Genomic DNA, 16,049 nt, shown 5'->3' on the forward strand with positions numbered 1-16,049 from the left:
AAGCTAGAAAGGAGAGAAAAGCTACTCAAAAGCTCAAGAACTAGATGCACGGCGGCGGGCGCGGGCGACAGGCAAAACTAGATCGTGAGAGGCAGAAAGCTAAAGCAGCTGCCCACCAGATAGCCCGCCAAGCCGCCCACAAACGACTTCAAAAAGCTATCAAAATCTCTCGAATAGGCAAGAAGCCTAGCTCTAAGCGCCGTGCCAAGCTAGTATCAAAAAATATTATCATTGGTAGTAGTAGTGGTGGTGCGCAGCCAGCCGATCGATCAGCTGCACCACCGTTACCACGCTCGCGTTCAGGCCGCCCCATCAAGCTGCCAATCAAATATCAGTAGATAGATTAGATAAATGATACTACTAGGTTACTACATTAAAATTTCTCGCGATAATAGCTTTTATGTAGAGCTCTACAGCTTCAAGTTTGTGATAGTACTGTTGGGGAAAAATCCGGCGTTGGCCCGTCCGCGGCGTTGGCCCGTCCGGCACCTCTACAGACCCTGTCCTGTCGCTGAACTACAACACAACACCAACCCAAAAACTCGTCACTTCTCATCATCATCTTCTCCCGTTGACATGCCTCCTAAGCGAAAAGAGTTTCTCAAGCCGAAGCCAAAGGGCAAGTTAAAGCCACAAGAACCACAAACCGAAAACGACTTTCTAGAAGCCGCAGACGATTATGAGCAGGCAGCGGGCAAATGGCGCGCTGGAGACGCAGCAAAGGCCGCTCGCTTCTTCAATAGAGCAATTGATATGTATAATGAGGGCCTGAGACTTCATCCCCAATCATTTGATCTCGCGTATAATAAGTGAGTGGGCCGAGCATCTCAGTTTGCGCCAAGTACTAATCGAACCCAGAGCAAATCTGCTATACAACATCGCAGAAGATGAGCGCAGCATGTCACAATTTGGAAACAGAACAGCGCTGATGGAGCAAACCTTAGATTCTCACCGTTTTGCAGTCTCGCTAAATCCAACGAATACAGACATTCTCTTCAATACTGCACAAGTACTTACGTCACTGGCAGAAGCCCGTCTAGAAAGTGACACACAAGAAGCTAGAAAACAAGATGCAAGGCCATTGCTTGAAGAAGCCGTAGAGATCTTCAAAAGGTGTTTGGACAGTCAGCAGCAAGATTACACGCAGATACAAGCTGAGATTGCAAAAGCACAGGCTTCTGGTGAGTACCGCGAGGCTTGGGAAGGAGAGCGACAACAAGAGTCAGCAGCTGGGGAAGCAGATGAAGATATGAAGACCGAATCTAGTGATTCAGAAGCACCAGGTGATTGGGCTACAGTCGAAGAGCCCCTAACACCGGAGTCAATCCTAGAAACATGCACTGCACAACTAAACGCTCTCACAACGCTCCTCGGCCTCTACAACCCCGCCCTCGACCTCTCGGGCCTCGAAAAGAAAGCCGAAGACGGCCTCGAAACAGCCACGCACAAAATCCCTCTTCTCCTCGACCTCATCGACAAATCTCCCACAAGAGCCCCAGCAGAAGAACCCAAATCCGGTCCAACCCTCTCCCTAACCTCCACCCCCGCATCCGAAGAAGCCACCACAACCCCCAAAGACGACGCCCTCCTCGCCGTCGCCACCTTCCAAGCCAGCATAGCAGAAATCCAGTACCGCAGCGGAAAAATAGATGCAACAACCTACGCCTCAACCATCGACCACACCTTCTCTTCCCTCCAACAATCCATCTCACAAACCCCTCCTACCTTGGCCACCATAAACTTGCACTCCACCCACGCAGACGCCCTCATCGACTTCGCCTCCGCCCTCTCCGACGGCACACAATACACCCCCTCAGCCCCAACCTTCGAAACAGACACCGCACTCCAATGGACAGCCCTATCTCAATCCCAAACAATGCTCACTACTCTTTCTTCTCAGCCGCACGCTTCCCTGCTCTCTGCCTCGCGGCTATCAGATGTTTTCCTAGCAAGAGGCGACACTGATCTCTTCCGCTTCCGCATTTCACTCTTCGTGACTGCGAAGCCGGCGTGGCAGAAGAGCGGGGCGACGCTGGTTGCTAACGCGGGTGTTTTCTACAGGGGAGCGAGGAGTTGGGCGGAGAGGGCGGGGGCGCAGCATGCGGGGCGGGTGGCGGATGCGAAGGCGGTTGTTGCGGAGGTGTTGAAAGAAGAAGTCGAGGGAAAGGGAGGGGGGAAGGAAGGGTGGAAGGGGAAGAGGGGGGTTGTGGAATGGGCGTTGGCGCAGATGGTTGAGGAGGGCATTGTTGGGAGGGAGAATGTGGACGGGATTTTGAGCATGGTGGGGTGAAAGGGGGTGAAAGGGGGGGGTTTGGTTGGGAAATGTATAGAGTAGGTTGTGAATGATATTGCTTAACAGTTACCATGGGGGGGTTTTTTTTCTACTCACCATAATATTCATGTCAGTGCCTTTTTTGACATCTAAGGTTGGAAGTTAACACATGGTTGCAAAAGAGAGTAAAAAATCAGTCATAGTATTATAACGAATTCTCAATGTGCTTATTCTGTACTCGACACATCACAGTAGTAGAATGACGAGGTAACGTTGCTTGCATCGTATGTGATGCAATATCTGAGCAAAATGGAGTAATTCACCGTCAGTCAACTCTACATGCGCTGGTACTTATGTGCCTCGCATCTGCAAACTTCCAGGATCGGCAACATACACTGCGAAATGATGACTCGTCCCATATCCTAATCACAAGGGTAATCATCTGTAGGTGGCATAACGGAAAAAAAGGACACCATACACACTTCCAAGTGCATGGACTTGCTGGTATCGCAGTGAGCCCAGCCTGTATTCTAGTATTTAATCATTCAGCATGCATAATATACAATAGTCCCATTGTTGTCCTTTTTCCGCGCTTAGTGGCGTTTTGTATGCCATCCATGACCCCCTTTCGGATTCTTGTCTTCGATGTTCAGACCATAGTGCCATTTTCAGTTCCCACCTCTACCTATCTCAAGCCAGCCAGTCGACGCTCCTGAACCTCGGACAGAGCTCGGCTGCCGCTCAAAAAGGCAACGATTCCGACGGCAGCAGCAGCTGGCAGGGTCTGGAAAAGGTTCCAAGTCGTGTAGTACAAAAAGAAGATACCCTCCATAGCCAGTATAGAACCGTAGAAAAGGGCGTGCGACACAGGGGCGTTACCCAGGGCCTTGCCCAAATGGCTAGCGTTTGCGCCCAAAATAGCCCATGCTCCAAGCAGGATGGGCAGCGCAGCAGCAACAGCAGCCGCGAACACAAGAGTTATGACCTTTGGTGGAGACTTGGGGTCGTCGCGGAAGATGTGATGGATCTCGGGCTCGGCGGCGAAGCGCACTGGCGGGTTGGGGACGCTTAGAGGAATGCTGGTGTCGCGAGTGACGTTAAGGTCAAACACCTTGCTCTTGTACGGCTTGGATGAACCAAGCGACCCAATGACAATGGACGCAGCAATTGGTTTCTCGGCTGTCAAGAATTGATGGGGTAGATCCTTGTGAGACTGGAATGGTCAGGTATGTCGGCAGCCATTGACGGGCGTTACGTACCAGGTCGACTTTGCCCTTTCCACTATCCTTCACACTAAACACAAACGAGTCTTCTACGCCAGTGACAGGGTCGGTCAGAGTCAAGTATGCTTGGTGTGGACGCTTCGCAGTGCCTCCATCGACTGTGGTAAGGACGAGCTTCAACGTGTCAGTCGCGCCCAGTGATACGGACTTTCCGAGCGGCTTCGAAGGGCTCAGACTAGAGAGGTAATATTAGTCGTATACTCATTGCACAAATACAGAGCTCCGGCTTAAGCTTACCTGTCCTTGGAACCTCCGCCTACACCAGCACCTTTGCTCGTAACCGAAACAGTAGCATCTTCAAAGCTCCACGAGGAAGCAGCAGATACAATCGCTGCACTCGAAAGGAGTAGTGAAGAAACAAAGCTGTGCAAAACCCTCATTGTTGCTGATCCGAAAAGAGTGAACGCGCAGCTCTGTACGTATGTTGTGTCGAGACAGACGTAAGCGTGTCCTTTGCCAAGACTTGTGTCGGCGTTTCCCGGCCCGCCGCCGTCCCATCTTTACAGTTACAGTGTCCGACAAGTACTACACATATCAGCCATGATTGCAATATGTGTTTTACTCGACTCTACAGTGTCAATAACATGTGTCATGGTCAGATGTCACGTGAAATGACTATTTTTGGCTGAATGATGGTGCAACATTGTTTGACGTGCAGTCTTAGGACCTGAGCACCAGTATGGCTAGGACGGCTCTCTGCCAGCTTTGAGACGTTGCATCATTATATTGCACACTATCAGTAATAAACCTGTTCGCATAATTGACCCGATATGTTTCGATTTGTAATTACGTGTTGTAGTGCTGTGCTGTCTCGGCACTTGCTGCGACACACATCTTTTCTGATCAAGTTCATGCACTGTAAAGCACAGTTTACAAAGTTTACAAAATTGTCCGTTTCCTTGTTGGGGGTTCGTGGTAGAATCATTGTGACTATTGCCACGGAGATCGAGCTTCATTGATCTGATAAAAGATCAGAATCCTGCCGGAATCACAAGAACAGCATGAGTGGGGTAGTGTCACATCGTGTGAGTAGCAGTGCATTGGCTGCGATCCGGGACTGGCCATGTCTCTTTTCTGAGTATATCAAGATGCTGTGCACTGCATGATAATGTGATAGCATCCAGCGTATCACAAGAGCATTCCTATCCGACATGGAATGCGAGCAGCAAAGTATTCTACTCCAAGGGCGGATGGCTCAACACTGGTGTCCTAAAACACGGGACTAGGAACCGAGACTACTACCGTGACATGACACTGACTCGTGTATACAGATATACACCGCTATCAAGTTCCTCTAGCTTTGAGTAACGCCCTACTACCTACCATATCGTACCATTATGTGTCCAGGGTAGGCGACTTGGCATATTCACATGGTCTTTGCGAACTACAAAGGTGAAGCTAGGAACCGGCGAACGAGGTGCACGGGTCGACTCGGTTTACAATTCCGCTCCAACAGAAGGAGGGGAAGACGGAGAAAAAAACGTCCCCCAATCTCCACAGATTGCGTGTGGATTACTCACATATCTTGGCCGGACTTTGCTGTTCGCGGCGGCGCCTGCACCCTAGATTTGAGGGGCTAGAGAGATTGTGAGAAGAGGTCGAATCAGACCATGCCAAAATCAGTTTTGGAAGGATTATCCCACAAGGTCCACATTTCCCACCAACTGTTGGGTAGCGAAGTGCTCATTGCTCAAGGGTTTGTGGGGATAATGACATGCTGCTGCGGCGCAGCTCGCGTACTTGAGCCAGCCAATCAATGCGGAAATAGTCAGCGAGATTGGGTCGATAGGGTGGATGGGAGTACGGAATTTATTCAAAGTGATGGAGAAGTTATATCGGGATTTTTGCGAGGGATGGTTTTGGTCGCCATGCATAGCGCTTGGCTGAGTATAGCATCATACGAACAAAGTAGCGTACAAGTTATGTTGCGCCGATTGGTGGTGGAGATAATATTCGCTTCTTTGGTTGATCGAGGAACATGAACGCTGGTGCTGACGGCAAGGTGACAAACATGGGTTTTTCGGATCCCGTTGGCGCACTGTGCAGATGCACACGAAGAAGCATGTATGTACTGTTGCTGTTGCGAGAACGCAACGGGGGCAGCGTCGTGGCAAATTGGAGGGGAATGATCTCGATTTCTAATATTCCAGATTCGGATAGTAGACTATCAAGAACTTAATATTGTTGAGTGACAAAAATCACTGACATGGGTAAAAGCCGAGGTGGGGGTGTGCTGGAGGGATTTGAGAATGCGTTGGATAGATATGCTATGCAGATGCCTGCTTGGAACAGAATGATCAGAGCATGGCCAACAATGTGGGTCTCCACTGTGAGCTGTTTGCAACGTCGAAACTCTTTAACTGTATTGGCGTACGCCTGTCGCAATGCCGTGTCACAAACGGAGCGCCGAGTCATACGCAGCTGCTGTTGATGTGTGTTGCTTGCATAATATAGAAGTCAGGGTATGTTCTGATGGGGCGAGACACGGCTGTGATAGCGGACTTGAGTCCGTGGTGTCCTGAGCTGAACCAAGTAATCATTGCGGGTGAAGACGAAACACAAACGAGACGACGAGTGCCGAACATTGGCTTCGGCAGCGAACAAAGCTCTGTCAGCAAGTAAGACCGGGTTATGCCAGAGGCCCTTTGCGTGACTTACTCAAGGGTCTAATGTTTTTGCAATTGTTGCGGTTGTGGTAGTTGCCGCTTTGATCGACAGCGAGCTAGGGTTGACGAGAATGCACCACAACGGTTGGCCTCGGCACGGCTTGTTCGGGGGCTTTTGTGCAGTGCGCATGCTACTAAGCAGAGCGTGCCTGATGCGCCGGGTGTGTGGAATGATGTGCTAGTATGGATCTATCACTGTGCATGTGTTTGGCGCTGAGGTGAAAGGTGTTGTTATGAAATTTCAGTGATGTAATGATTTGCGGACATTTCATTAGCGGCGGGAATGTCCTCTGAATAGACTTCATTCAGCCTTGAGGTTTACGTTGTAAAAGTAGAGTATATTGCACTCTGGCCAATGGCAAGTGGGATATGCGCACATTGTGAAACGGCCAGGATGGAGAGGCACGAGGCGGGCTGATGATTAAGTTCAGACGATAGGGCGGATGGTGGAACACCTGACCCCGGCCAAGGCGGAGGAAACTTTGGCGCGAATTAGGTGTACTGTTTGTTCCTGCAGCACTAAGTAGAGTACGAAGGACGAGGTGCACTAGGCGTTGAGTCTAACGAGCGACGGAGAATTGTAACCGCAGCGAACAAACTACAGATGGTCCGTGCACGTGGGGATAGGGCGTCTTGGCATTTAGGCATGCACATGGACCATCAGACGCTACGACAGAAAGCATCCCTTTGGATGACCGCCCTGGATGGGGATGAGACACTCTTTGTTCTTGACGAATCGACATGGGTGACCGTGGTCTGGTCGGCGAGACAAGCATGGCGGCGGATTACGACAAGGGTATCGCGTGCTAACCCAGGAGCAAGGCGCAAGCAGATCGAGGTGGGCCAAGATGAAAAGAGAGCCCATGACAAGACGGAATAGCTTGGGGGTCAGGGTGGGTGAAGAGATTTGTGTCTTAGGCGGGATGAAAGAGAAGGTCATGGACAAGACGCCGATGACGTGCTCGAAGAAGCTTGTGGGAAAGTGGCAGCGTCCCCCTGGATCACCGGCTTGGCAGCGTAACCGACAGAGTGGAACGGGAAACTGGTGGAGAAGGCCGGCCAACCGATGGCAGAGTTTCCTCAATGGCGCAGTGCAACCCAGGGCGGTGGATACACGCTATGCTGGTTTAGGGCCGGAGCCTTGGCGGAAGAGCTCCCCATCAGCACGCGGGTCAGCTCGCATCGATGAGCAGGCGATCCGAAAGTTTGACAGTGCGCTGGTGGCACTAGTGCAGGGCGGTGTTGCTGTATGTCAGTGGCTACATATGGCCGGGAGTAGTGCACAAATGTATTTTCAGCGTGTACTTGTGTACTTGGGAGTGGACGAGAGAGAGGGCGTGGGAGAGTGGGCGTGTATCCCGTGCCCAGAAGCGCAAGGCATGCGGGGGGGGGGGCCATGAGGCGCATGGTGGTCAGGTGTTGCGCGTTGCAATCGCACGGGCAAGAAGGAGCAGGTAATGGCATCAATGATACGATGGCGTTTCAGAAGGCTGCGTATCATGTGCGATGGAGGGCTGGTGCTGACCCCCACGTGATGGGGATCCAGTATAGGATCAGGATGAGCGGGCAAGGGAGCGAGGCACTCTACTTACTAGCCTGTAGCCTCCACACGGCGAGCACGGACTGCGCGAGCACGTTTTGCTAGGCGTGCAGGATAGCGTGCATGCAGTAGTATAGTAATATTTCTTGCCTTGCCCAGCCAGACGGGGCGTTGCCGCCGCTGACCGTCCCGAGACGTTAGTGATGTGGCCGAGTCCGGTACCGTGTGTTTACAAGCCGTGGTGGGTGTACTATCCAAGTGTGTGTGTGCGTGTATGTGTACTACTATGCAACTGTGTGTGTATGTGCGTGTGTGTGCACGGCGAAGAGCTGAGCTGAGATGAGACGAGACGAGATGGAATGACATGACTTGGGACGACATGATGCAATCAGCCGCAAGACGCTCGGATGAACAGGCAGGCATGCAAGTATATGTGTAGGTAGGTAGGCAAGTACTAGGTAGATGGGGAGTAGTAGTATGGGTGTATGGATGTACTGGACGTACATAGATACTTACACCGCCGGACGCAGGCGAGTTGGTTGTGTGGGTGTGCTCTACTTACATACGTATATACGTACATACATACATACATGCCTACATACGTGGCACAGAGTATCGTTTCGGGCATTTGGCCTCGCCGGCGGGCTGCCAATAAGGCGCTCAGGTGCATAAAAAAAAGGACAGTGCAGGCGTGCAGGCGTGCAGGCGTGCGTGCAGCCCGGGCAGAGAGTGGGCAGTGGGCGCTGTCCCCCGCCCGCTGTCTTGACCGGCCCTAGGCGGCCATGACAGGACTAGACGTGGACCGGAATCACTCCCGCAGGCCAGTGGCTTCGGCTGCAGGGCTGGCGGCGTCTGGCGTGCGTCGACGACGTTGCTCTAGGAGCAGCTGGCGCGTGTCGTCCGCTTCCGCGCATCCTGTCCAGCTGCTGCGCAAGCCCTTGGACGTGCGTGCCCTGTGGCCGCCAGCATATCCATGTCCATGCCCACCATGCCCACCATGCCCACCATGCCCGTATCCCTGCCTATGACTGCCCGATGGGGGCGAGTGGGGCCTGTCTAGTGCGTCGCCAAAAAGCCCTTGGTGTCGTTGCAGCCCTTGCACACTTGCGCGCCTTGGTCTGGCGCAACATGGCATCCTTCCATGGTTTGCTGCCGCCCAGCGATCCCCCGACCATTACACCGCAACCTCCTAGTCCATACTCGATCCTATATCCCTCCCGGCCCAGGCCCACCGACTCACGCCCGCCCGACTGCGAGCGCCCGTCACCGTCACCTCCAATTCCCCATATATACTACATACATGGACTGCTCCCGCGCCTCACCCCCTCCCATCGCTTCCAGCGCTTCACTACTCACCTCCCCTCTACTACTCCTCTCTGGCCCTCACGCCCTGTTCCTGCAGCCCTGATATCGCCCTTCCCCCAACAGAGCCTGGTCACCTGCCCCACCCTGCTCCAACTTGCAACTGCCCTACTAGGAAATCTAGAGTCGCTCGCCTCATTTGCATTGCCTGCATCCCGTTGTCACTCCAACTAGTGCTCCAACATCCTACATACTACTCTCACCTCCACTCCATCCTTTCACCCACCCACCCATCCATCCTTCCATCCATCCTCAGCTCGACATTGTCTCTGGGTTGTCTACACGGCGACCCAATCCGTCCTGTCGTCACGCTGGCTACCCAAACTCTTCCCGCTATTGAGGCCCCTCATCCTCTCTTCCCCCGCCGCTTCCAGTCCTCGTTGACTCCCCCATATACCAACGACCTCAAGTCAGAACGCTCATGGTTGCCGCGGGGTGGCCAAGGGGGCTGTGACGACGTTTATACTACGTCGAGTCTACCCACTGAAGCATCAAGGACCCAGCAAACAACCACCCCGCACATGTCGCCCGTCCAGTCATATCCATCAATGCATCCTCCATATAGGAGCCCACGGGAGCCTCCAGCGAATCCTCCCGTCTCACTCCCGCCCCTGCGTCAGTTTTCCATGACACCACCCACTTCCTCTGGCAGGAATGGCAGTTCCCTTGGCGTTCACTCTATCCTCAACCCTCAAGCCGAAGTGGCTGAGCAGCAGCAACAAAGCTCAAGACGTAGCCTTTCTCGCTTGGAATCGTCATCTCCGGTCGACACGCACCACTCGCAGAGTCTGCCCTCCATTAGCCGACCAAATAGTGTCGACTCAGTATTGTCTACCCGGGAAGAGCAAAACCTCCCTAGGCTATTCCAGCCCCCAGGACGACCTCCTATGCGGCCCTCGTTGCATGACAAAGGCATCAAGAATCACACCATTAGCAGACTCAATCCCCCTACGGGCACAATAGATGCCCACCAATCACCTTTCTTGACGGCAAGCACACGCCCATCTGAGGTGGTGACGCCGCAGCACTCGGCTCTACCTACACCACCTGCCGCAGGTCGAACCCACTATTTTCCACCCACAGCTCCAACCCCACCCCCGAACATGGGTCGGGCAGATGTACATCGACCCAATGTAAACTTTCCTCAGTCAGGCAGTGCAAGCCCCATTGCCCAGTACTCCCCATATAGCCAGCCAGCTTCAGTGGCGTCTACCCAATACGACAACCACAGCACCCAGGGACAATATGGTCCTGGAAGCATTATGATGCACGATGCCCGCCAAGGGCCCTCCTCGATTGATGGCGACCGTACTAGCATGATTGCCATGGCGCCTTCGAGCCAGAGCAGCATCCAGCTCATGACCATCAAGAGTCAGCACGGGCCACCTCGCCAAATCCCCGTAGAAACACAGACTGCGTCCAAGGGCGCCGACGAAAAGAGAAGGCGCAATGCCGGTGCGTCTGCTCGCTTCCGAGCCCGACGAAAAGAGAAGGAACGAGAGGCTTCGATGAGCATCTCAAGGCTGGAGCAAAGCGTGCGTGACGCCAACGAGGATGCAGCCTTTTACCGTGAAGAGCGAGATTACTGGAGGTCATTGGCATTGCAGTCGCATCCTGAGAGGAACCATGCCCGACCTCAGTCACCTCGGCTGAGACGCGCATCAGTCGATCCGTCGCGAGCACCGTCTTGCACGACCGGACATGGCTCCGAGGCGTCTTTTGACGGATACGAGGACGAGTCCCGAGAGGAGGAACAGCGCAACGTGCGAAGGAGGACCAACAGCTACCACCCGGCACTGGGCTCTCACCAAATTGACGGACCTTCGCCCAGCCATGACAGTCGGGCGTATCCGCTAGCGGGATATGGGCCGACGACTCACGCATCTGGGGCGAATGCTCAGGTGCACGCATCGCCTCAAGGGCAACCAGGTCAGGCGGCAGGTCTTCAGCGCCCGTCGCCAGAACGGCCGCTGTACCGGGATTCGTTTGGCGCAGAGGCGGGTCGATATGAGCATCGCGCGTGGGCGTCTGAACAGACCAAGGGACGGGCGCAGTAATCAAACAGGGCGAATAGCAGGCGGCTGTTTGTTGTTGCATGGGTGGTTGTTTCATGCTTGTGGAATTTTGCAAGCGTTAATCTGCGTTATACCCATTGGTCTTCTCACCACCATGTTTTGTTTTGTTTTTGAAATATTTTCTCATACTTGTTGCATTATGAGACTATTAGAATAGTGCATCTAGATTATCAGGCCTCCACAGGCAACGTTGGCATCATTATTATTATCATCATCATCATCATCATCATCATCATCATCATCATCATCATCATCAGTAGCAGAGAAGAAAGAATTTTACACGATTTGTTGTTGCTACTAGAGTGGATTTGATTGTGCCTGGACTGCATGTGCATGGCGGTTGGTGCCTGGAGAGGGCGTGGTTGGAGGACGGGAGCTGACAACCAACCCCTGACGAGCGTCTGTCATGGACAAAGTCATCTGTGCAGTGCGGGTCTTGGCATGGAAGCAATGGTTGACGCAGAAGTTCGGTTGCGGCGGCAAGGAGACAGAGGGTGCCAATGAGGGTGGTGAAGACGTGGGTTGTGTGACAGACGGCGAGGCAATGCAGAGCTAGCAAGGCCGGCGACTACTCTTACTCGTATGTTGGCAGAGGGCAAACTCTGAATCGAGCATGATAGTGAACGCATTGGGCCAGGCAAGTGCCAAGTGAGGCACGCTACCAACGGCGTCACTGTTTCTGTCTGGGTTTAGGCCTTTGGCCTCTCCCGTCGCCCGTCGCCATGCCCCGACGACGTCCGGTCAGAGTTTGCGGCTCACTGACTCCTCTCCCGCTCGCAAACACACACATGCCGACATGGACAGGCCCGCGAGGCCTAGTGCGCGACAAGTCAGTCGTGTGTGGAGGTATGGATGTCGTATAGCATGTACGTACACTACTTACTACACGCTCCGCTGTGGTTCCTTGGACCTACCTAGCACTAGTCCGTCCTCTGATGCCATCCCAACCAGTGCCTGTTCCTCGTCCAACTCGACGCTATGCCGCCTTGGGCCCGGAGCCCGCTTGACCGCACCCTGACATTGCTCCTTTCGGTCACACGGCCACGGCGGCTCTCTTGACTCTCGACTCTCGACCCTCTCCCTCGTTTCTGGCGTCGCTTCCAGAAGAGAACAAGCAGCCAACCTCCCCCCTCTTCCCCCACCTCCTCCCCACTTCACCACTTCGCCATCTTACCATCTCACCACCCAACCTCGTCGCCATCGCCGCCATCGCCACCATCCATGTCCCCCTGCCGCTGAGGGCCCCAGCCCCAGTATACCATGCGCATAACGTGCGTACATACATAATATCACTACATAGTACGTCTGTCTGCTTGGACATGCGCCATGCTTCCCTCCACTCCACGTCGCTCCACAGCAGCTAGAGTACGCATACACAACTCGCTCCACCACCAGAGCGGTCAGAAGCCACCTGACCATGCCGTTGGAAACCGGCCAAGCGCGCATGCTTCGTCAAACCTTAAAGCTTTGCCAACGACGTCCCAAGTGTACCCGTCGGAGGCTACTCCGGGGTGGTCCGTCAGACGCCCCACCGTCTGTTGCTCGGTTCATTTGATGGCCAGACCGGAACTTTAAGTGCGCTATCATAGCGTCCCTGCTCGCCGATGAATGACCTGCGTGCATCTTGACTGGTGATATTATCAGATCAGCACCACTCGCTCCATGCTGCTAGCATCCCCTTTCAACAAATCTCCGTTCGTCCTGTGTACTGGCTGCACATCCCTGTCGCAAACTACGACCAACATCGTCGTAGTTGCAACTCCTAGCAATGGATCTCAGCCCACAGCCATATTAGCCCTGGTAGCTCCAACTTTGTCTGTCGCCAAACGGTCCGAATGACAATGACAACTTTGCCGTCCCAGCAATCCCAGTCCAACGTGTCAGCTCTGCAAAGCTCTGGTTCGCATTCGTATCCTCGGAACTGCACTGGCACTCTCTCCTGGGCCGTGGCTGCACTCAATATCGACTATCTATGTACATGCTGCTGTCGTGCTAATAACTGACAGCGCGCGCACACATTGAACCTGCGACGCCTTCACAAACTGTCACTTTAGTCTACAGGGGGTTAGCACGCGTCAACTCATTACATATTTTTCAACACACCCTGCTCTTTGACTAGACCATGTTGTGCCTTGTGCGCCTTAGGGGCACTTGCATCGGAGAAGGGGGAGGGAACACCTTGTGAGGTCCAAACTCGTGCAAATACTACTACGGACTTCTCCATGACCCCTCTAATAGCCCTATACCAGATGACGGAACGGGAAGACGTATGCCATCTCACGTGCGTAACGCGATCCTGCTTACGCTCTGGACTCTGACTCTGGACTTGTGGACTCGTTAACGTACCGCTACGGCCCATGCATGACATGCCTCCGCTGATCGAACCCTCGTCATCGGGCCTTAGCATTAGACTAACCGAGCCCCCGAGCAGCGCACGTAACCGCCACTACACCGCCATCTCTCCAAACACATCATTTCTCGCCGTCACAAATCCGCCTTCCGTCTTCCGCTCTCGCTACCTGTCCAGCTATCGGTCTGGCCTTGACTCGCGATGCTTGTACGGGCATCTATTTTCTTTTTTTCTCTCAGCCTCTCTTCTCTCAACCATTCTCTTACTAGGATAGTAGTAGTATATTGTGGAACAATGTCATCAGGGATGCAGGGTCGTGTTCCAACTAGGATATAGCCCAGTGTACGTGTGTAGACATCGACGCGCACTAACCACTTATTATTCCGCAATTCTGCATGATAACAAGACAGGAGAAAGAGCCGCTCTGGGTATGTAAATGATGTACTGGGGTTGTGTTGATGACACGCTGCAAACCCGGTTTAGTGACTTGCCCAATCAAGCAGAAACCTGGAGTAGGATCTCCGGGCCAATCTTACCGTTTACCTCTGCCGTGGGTTCACAGGGCTGTAAGACCGTATGTGTCGCAGCGGTCCCGGCTCATGTCTCCTTCCTGCTTACATATCCTTTTGTTTTACCCGCTTCAATTGCCCCAACTCAGGTTGCTGACATCGGCCCGATCAGCGAGACATACGGGGATGCTGAATTGGTGTGTGCTCGGTTTGCACCACAATGCCCTCTAAACGCTCTCGGACAACTGCCGATGTGCTTTTTTTTTTCACGCTTCACCTCCGCGACGACGCAACATGTCATGGAGGTGGACCGAGGGCCCCACGATGACTTTACAGGGCACTAGGCGGTTGACCTGCCTCATTGCAAAGTACAGCTTATGCATCTCATGGTTTTGTTTTTCCTGATGACTCGCACCGCCTTGTGTTTTGTCATGTACGTACATGTGTGACCTCCCTATAGTTTGTCGCTCCTGGCCGACGGCAAATCATATTCGCACAGACAACCCACTTTCAACACGTGTATATATCTGTATATGCACCCTGCATTGCTTCCATGATCACCATTCGACTTCTCTCCACATGGTCTGCGCCAGTGTCGTTTGTCAGTGGATTGCTCGCCCGTCACGCGCTGCTCCGCCTGCACGCGATATTTGCTTTGGCTGCACGGCTCTTTTGCCATGTTGATCCAAGGGCCAGAACACTATTGATCGATCAGATCTGCACATGAGTCAACGACCTTGTAGGATGATGAATGACAAGGGTGGGTGACACGGCCTCTCGCGCAAAGTTACGGAATGTCGCACGGTATCGGTTCTATAACCGCGATGGAACCCGCACATATGGAACCCTTGCCACTCGCGACAATCACAATCGGGGCTTTTGTTCAGCTGCAAACAATTTGAGGGAAAAGAAAAGAAAAACACACACACACAGAGACAATACTTGGTTTCACCTACAAACAGTACGGAAGTGACTTTCCATCATATCCGGGATGCGCTGCAATGCAATGCAATGCAATGCAATCAACCCAGTTGATTTTAGGACCCCTAAAATACCTCGAAGAATCTCTCAGGCTTGCGGGGCCGATACCCGCATCCTTCCTATTCCCCTCTTCTTTTTTTGTCCCTCTATCGCATACGTGCATAAGCGCAACTCCCCTGTGACTTTGCGACGCACTACGTTACGGTGTATATGGCTGTGTCTCTTGCTCGACCGAAATATCTTCGGATGAAAAACTGCGCAACCTTGATGAGGTGTTGACTATCCAGGAACAACATACAATGATGTGATCTTTTTTCTTTTACAGCACAGTAATCTATATGTAAAGTGTAGTATTCTATAGATATAGGATGATTCTTTTTAGATGGTACCATTTATTTATTTATTTGTTTTTTTTTTTTTCAAACGCATGGCGGTATCGAATTATGCCGGGTGTGGTTATTTGCACATTTGATATATGTAAAGTAGCATGTTTGAACATTGCTGCAGGAGAAGACGTCAGCAAACATGGTCACACCGGCATGTCGAGAATCCTTCAATCGTAAGTAAGTACGCGCGCATTGCCACGTATGATGCAACAACAACCATGTCTTCGAACAACGACAAAGGGGAAGGGAAAAAGGATAATGCAAGGTCGAATGCGTCTGGACTCGATTGCCGACAGAGAGAAAAATTGGCAATACTCTGCAAAGTTGCAACTAGTAGTAGGTAGGTAAAGAAGCACTATTGTTCTCCAACGAACGATGCACGCACCCACACCCAAAAAAAGGGCGCTGCAACCCTCAGTAACCGCCAAAAATGTCCGTTCGGAACCGATGTACGCACAGCGCTTGCGTGTGTGAACCAGCCAAACTGCTTCCCTCGCATCCAGCCACCTTTCTCTTCTTCTCTTCGCTTCCTTTGTCCATAATTTTACCTTTTCTCATCCTTTTTCACACACACACACACACACACACACACTCTCTCTCTCTCTCTCTCTCTCTCTCTCTCTCT

At 52.7% G+C, this 16,049-nt stretch overlaps 4 protein-coding genes across 4 annotated transcripts; 3 read left to right on the forward strand and 1 right to left on the reverse strand.

Annotated features, from left to right (window-relative positions):
* Positions 1 to 534: 534 nt before the first annotated feature.
* On the forward strand, positions 535 to 2,381 carry COCSADRAFT_140301 (uncharacterized protein). The gene is made up of 2 exons (XM_007700739.1): positions 535 to 809; positions 859 to 2,381. The coding sequence occupies exons 1-2, from the start codon at positions 577 to 579 to the stop codon at positions 2,288 to 2,290; spliced, it is 1,665 nt and encodes a 554-aa protein (XP_007698929.1). The 5' UTR covers positions 535 to 576; the 3' UTR covers positions 2,291 to 2,381.
* A 300-nt stretch (positions 2,382 to 2,681) lies between these two features.
* Positions 2,682 to 4,001, reverse strand: COCSADRAFT_115131 (uncharacterized protein). Its single transcript, XM_007700740.1, has 3 exons — positions 3,793 to 4,001; positions 3,532 to 3,730; positions 2,682 to 3,485 (listed from the first exon to the last, which is right to left on the reverse strand). Exons 1-3 carry the CDS (start codon positions 3,933 to 3,935, stop codon positions 2,958 to 2,960), a joined length of 870 nt encoding a protein of 289 aa, XP_007698930.1. The 5' UTR covers positions 3,936 to 4,001; the 3' UTR covers positions 2,682 to 2,957.
* Positions 4,002 to 8,543: 4,542 nt separating this feature from the next.
* Positions 8,544 to 11,480, forward strand: COCSADRAFT_189582 (uncharacterized protein; the record flags this gene model as incomplete). Its single annotated transcript, XM_007700741.1, has 2 exons — positions 8,544 to 8,705; positions 8,955 to 11,480. The coding sequence occupies 2 exons, from the start codon at positions 8,544 to 8,546 to the stop codon at positions 11,178 to 11,180; spliced, it is 2,388 nt and encodes a 795-aa protein (XP_007698931.1). The 3' UTR covers positions 11,181 to 11,480.
* Positions 11,481 to 14,597: 3,117 nt separating this feature from the next.
* Positions 14,598 to 14,893, forward strand: COCSADRAFT_310840 (uncharacterized protein). Its single transcript, XM_007700742.1, has one exon. It carries the CDS (start codon positions 14,611 to 14,613, stop codon positions 14,782 to 14,784), a length of 174 nt encoding a protein of 57 aa, XP_007698932.1. The 5' UTR covers positions 14,598 to 14,610; the 3' UTR covers positions 14,785 to 14,893.
* Positions 14,894 to 16,049: the final 1,156 nt, after the last annotated feature.

This window comes from Bipolaris sorokiniana (assembly GCF_000338995.1).
Source record: "Bipolaris sorokiniana ND90Pr unplaced genomic scaffold COCSAscaffold_5, whole genome shotgun sequence".
Classification (NCBI taxonomy): domain Eukaryota; kingdom Fungi; phylum Ascomycota; class Dothideomycetes; order Pleosporales; family Pleosporaceae; genus Bipolaris; species Bipolaris sorokiniana.